General features: G+C 46.8%; 1 protein-coding gene across 1 annotated transcript; it reads right to left on the bottom strand.

Annotated features, from left to right (window-relative positions):
- Nucleotides 1-2,108: 2,108 nt before the first annotated feature.
- LOC116955794 (polycystin-2-like) lies at nucleotides 2,109-4,788 on the bottom strand. The gene is made up of 2 exons (XM_032977125.2): nucleotides 3,543-4,788; nucleotides 2,109-3,331 (listed from the first exon to the last, which is right to left on the bottom strand). Exons 1-2 carry the CDS (start codon nucleotides 3,889-3,891, stop codon nucleotides 2,895-2,897), a joined length of 786 nt encoding a protein of 261 aa, XP_032833016.1. The 5' UTR covers nucleotides 3,892-4,788; the 3' UTR covers nucleotides 2,109-2,894.
- Between the last annotated feature and the right edge of the window lie 416 nt (nucleotides 4,789-5,204).

Genomic DNA, 5,204 nt, shown 5'->3' with positions numbered 1-5,204 from the left:
GCCTGACACCATTGCAATCATTGAAGATTTGGTTCAACAAGGACTGAATGCTGATGTACTGGCCCTGGTTAGCCACTGGCTCACCAACACCTGGAATGGAACTTTCTACAAATAAGTTGAAGGTACCCCAATGGGTTCTCCCTTATCTCCAGTTGTACCCAATGTTTTCATGGAGAAATTTGAGACAGATGCCATCCAGGCATCCACCCTACATCCTTCCTTGTGGAAGAGGTACGTAGACATCATCTGGCCACATGGCCTACCAGCTCTGGACCAATTCTTCAACCACATCAATTCCATACACACAGCCATTAAATTCACCATGGAGGTGGAAAAGGATGGCAAGTTACCATTCTTGAATGTTTAGATCAAAAAGAGACCTCATGGCTCAATGGGACACTGTATACAGGAAAGCCACCCATACGGATGCCTAACTAAAACCTGATTCCCACCACCATCCAACCCAGAAGAATTCCCGCATCAAAACTCTATACCATAGGGCTCGTTGTATTTCTGACCATCACCACCTAGCCAGTGAATTGGAGCACGGACACAAAGCCCTCAAGAAGAATGGATATTCAGAGTACACAATCCGTAAAGCTATCACCTCAACCGTTGGGAAAGAACCATTTGAGGACCCAATCAAAACCATCACCTTGCCATACATAGCAGGGGTCACCAAAAATATTTCCAAAATCATGAACAAACACAAGATCCAGGTACGATTCAACACAGTACAGAAAATTCTTGATTTGATCCCATCTGTGAAGGATGTGATCCCTGACATGCAAAACCCCAGTGTCTACAAACTAAGCTGTGTCTGTGGCAGCAGTTACATTGGGGAAATTAAGCGACATGTCTCAGACTGGGTTCGTGAACATAAGGCAGATCTGAAACATGGTAGGACCAATACCTCAGCCGTGGCTGATCATTATTTTAACGTGGTGGGCACACACGAAATTGATTTTACCAAGACGAAGGTACTCTGCAAACCCACTGGCTTCACAAAGATTTGTTCATGAGGCCATCTAGATATATAAACACAGACATCATTTCAACCGAGAATATGGGTACAAACTGAGCAATCATTGGAAGGATGTTATTCACCAGTTTAGGTCATAACTGGCTGTGATGTTCCCTTCCTACCTACCTATGTTAGCAGTTATTTTCGACTGAGTTACATTCACTAACACAGCCACCGTTAGCTATGTTAGTAAATGGCGGCTTGCTATCCTTTTCCACCTTCATGTGGTGATGGCTCTTTCCGAGCTCTCTCCGAGCTTACATTTACAAGCACATTTCTTACATTGACATGCTAATCTCTCACAATACAATGGCCACCCCCACAGCTTCGTTTCTGAGTTACATTCACTAACACAGCCACCGTGAGCTGTGTGAGTAAATGGCGGCTTGCCATCTTTTCCACCTCCATGTGGCGATGGCTCTTTCCTAGCTCTCTCCTAGCTTACCTTTAAAAGCATCGCTAAACCTTTATAAACAGCTCGTTGATTGGGGTAGACCTACTGAAGGTTACGGAGACCTCTCCTACATTAACATTAGCTGCCCCGCTCATCTGTAAACCTTTGTAGAGGTGTTAACTACGCGCTGTTGCGTAACCTGCATTGCCACCAGGGCAGTGCAGCATTACCCCTGCGTACAACGGTTGGGGTCAGTCAGGTGAAACGGATCGTAGCCAGGGTTTGGTACGAACCAATCAGACGGTTCCATGTGGGAATGTGTGATTGGTTCTACCTGGCCACGAAGGAGTATAAGACAGGTGACCCAACGGACCTCGGGGAGTTCTCTCTCTACACGAAGACAGAAGACTGGGCTGGAGCCTAGCCAGGACCCTGGCCCAGCCTTACAGCCCTTCTAAGTGCTAAGGTTCGGCATACCCAGTGGTCAGGACCCACCGGGCCAGCGGTGGGTCAGATAGCCTCCCCTAGGTCCTAGCCGGAGGACTAGGATAGCGGTAGACGTGTGAGTTCCGCCAAGTCCGGAGGCTGTACCTCCTTAGGTATCAAGGAGGTTAGCGGTAGACGTGTGAGTCCCGCCAAGTCCGGAGGCTGTACCTCCCTCGGGTATCGGGTGAGGGGACCGAATATCCCTGTGTGTGTTAAGCATTGTATAAGGAAATAATACAATAAACAGAGTGTGCCTCCTAAGAAGTCTGCTCGTCCTTACAACACTACACCTTTATAAACAGCCTGCCTCAGCAGCTTTCCCCCTCTTTTTTCACTTGAAGACAATTGCTTGTGTTGCGATCGAAACATCATGATATTGTTATTATTATTTTTTCTATCTATGTGGCTTTACCGAAAGACGCAAAGAATATGAATTCCTGGAGTCACGAATGCTTTAAGTCAAGAAAAAAATAGTAAAATAAAATAAAAACAAATAAATTGATAATAATAAAGCAATAAACCCACAACGTTTCGATCGCAACACAAGCGGTCTTCATCAGCCGGAAAGAAAGAGGGGGCAAGCCTCCAAATGCAACTGCTTCTAAGGGTTCCAAAGTGAGTGGGCGGTGGAAAAATCTGCGCAAGCAAAACGAGCTGTGCAAGCAACACACTAATGCAGGAGCAATACAAAGGGGGAGTCAGGAGGAGGTGAGCTTGTGCAGCACAAACAGCATGGGTGGGGCAGTCAGTCAGCTTGTATATGTTTAGTTTACTGTCCATTCCCCCCCACCTCCAATTACCATGGTTGGCTACATACGGCGCGAAAGAAGTTCAACATGTGTACGTACGCAAGTCGTCTGTGGCAGATATTAATGATTAATTTGGCCTAAAAAATCCTTTTCAGGCGGGGACAGCGGCAAGCGCTGCCCTGATCTTGCTCAACAGCGCTTCGTGCAACCCCAGGCTGTGCAGTTGCTTCAGCAGGCCTCTTCAGAAACTGATAAACCCGTTGGAGAGTATGCCCAACGAAAAGTTGACAATAACGAAGGTGGTCATGAACGTGAAGGCGAAGTAAATCAGAGGCCTGAGGACGCGGTTGGCCGCGTACAGTTTACCGTTGCCCGGCTGACCCAGGAACAGGGAGAACCTGCTGCTCCAGGCACGTGGTGAACGTGCGTAGTTCCATAGCGAGCTGCCAAACAGCAGCCTGGCGAGCTGGCCGAAGCCGCAGAAGATGACGAGCACGATGACGGCGAAGCCTTGGATGTGGTTCCACGCCTCCGAGAAGGCGCCGACGAGCACCTTGAATTGCCTGAGGGACTTCATGTGGCCTAGCACCTTGATGGTGCTGACAAACACGAGGGTCGCCAGCAGTTCCGAGACCTGCCGGTCCCACGTGACTAGTTCCTGAAAGTTGACAAACTTGTCTATAAAAGAAGAGGGAAGGGGTCCATTGAGATTTTGAACTCTGAACAATGTCTATTGAGATTGAGTAATCGTGCCGGCAATCTGTAAATTATAGCACTTACAATAATGGGGAATATATAACTCCAGCTCCACTTTCGATGAACAAATCAACTGATCATTAAACGTACCGGTCCAGAGAGACCCGCCCGTGGCAGTTTGTGAAGAACTTACGTGGATCCGTTCTGAACTTCTCAAGCGTGCGCGTGGCCACGCTCATCTTGATGAAGTAAGTGACCACGGAGGCTGCACCCAGCGCGATGCTCAGCAGCTCCGCGATGTTCCAAAAGCTTTTGAAGTACGCCACGCCAAGTTCAGACAAGCGCAGGGCCTCCGTGGCAGCAATGATCACCAGCAGGATGGCAAAGACGATGTAAACTACGCCGGTCAGGGTTTCCAATTTGCCCAAAAAGCTCTCTATCCTAAACACGTGGATGTATGCATGCCCATGCGCACCACCTGCAAAACAGTGAACAACATACGTCAATTTAACACGTCGGCTTTCGCGACCAATATTACCCATAAGAGGTTACTGGGTTAGCTCACGTAGAAATAAATTGTAATTTATATGCATACATTAACACCCCCCAACCCCCCAGCCTTTCGCACCTGATTGGCTCACAAGTGACAACATCACATTTATCCCTCTATTTAAGACCAAACCAAGAGGATTTATCCACAACTCTGGCTGTCGCCTGATTCTGGTTGTAATTACCAGTGAAACGTTGTCCTCGAATTGTAAATGTTGTGGATTTACTCTCCAACACAACCGGTGTGCTGTACTAGTCACGTGACAAACCTTACTAATTGGCTGTGAGTGGTGGCAGGTTTAACGACACATTTACATTTACACAATCTAACCCAAAAACCTCTCATGGATAACATATGTGAAGTAAATACACATTCTTGTGCTGTCATAATAATAATGTTCTGAAGAATGCAGATACTGCCGTGGTGGTGTTAATGGTCAACCCACTGGACTTGCGATGCAGAGGTCACCGGTTCTATTTCACCGCACGGCAGATGAAACAATGGTGCAAGTTTCTTAAAGGGTGCCGCGGTGGCAAGATGTTAACTATCTTGCCGAGTATGCAGGAGGCTATGGGTTAGATCCTGATCCTGATGCCTTTCTGTATATTTGGAATTAGATTTTTCAATGGGTTCTCCGGTTTTTCCCTCCACATTTAGAATCAACATGCGCTTTGAGTATTTGGCTGCTGCTATACATTTACACACGATACGCCACTTTGTTGAGCTATCATTTATGGCCAGGCTGCTTCTGAAAAAGAGTTACGTAGCGAACCTAAAAAATCCGGGACAGTCATCTCTGCTTGACGTCCTATTGACTAATGCCCCTCACAATTTCACACTTACTGGTATTCTGGGTAATAACCTTAGTGATCACTTCTTCATATTTGGGGTGAGATAATCAGCCAGACCAAACCCCCCCCCCTAAATTGGTTGATAAGCACTCCATGAGACACTTCACCATACAGGCATTTACTAATTCTAGATTTGAAGCTTTCGTGACTGCAAGGATCCATACTCTTTGGTTCTATTCAGTAAAGTCACGTAGGTAAAAATAAAACAACAAAAAATCACGACGTTTCGGCCACAACACAAGTGGCCTTAATCAGATGAAGGGACCAGACTGTCCAGAGGACAGCGTTGGAGTGAAAACAACCAAGCCCAGGTCGCGTCCTTTAAACTGTGTGGGAGGAAACAAAAGCGCCTTGACAAAGCAGACGTTGCGAGAGCTGAAATAGCCACTATTCTTAAGAATGCTAAGAAACCCATTAGCAACATCAGCAAAAATGAACGCTATGAACTCGCGAA

This window comes from Petromyzon marinus, chromosome 61, assembly GCF_048934315.1.
Source record: "Petromyzon marinus isolate PM22_M1 ecotype Great Lakes invasive population chromosome 61, UKy_Petmar_22M1.pri1.0, whole genome shotgun sequence".
Taxonomy (NCBI): Eukaryota; Metazoa; Chordata; class Hyperoartia; order Petromyzontiformes; family Petromyzontidae; genus Petromyzon; species Petromyzon marinus.
Note: the sequence above shows the minus strand (reverse complement) of the source record. Positions and strands in the feature narration are given on the sequence as shown.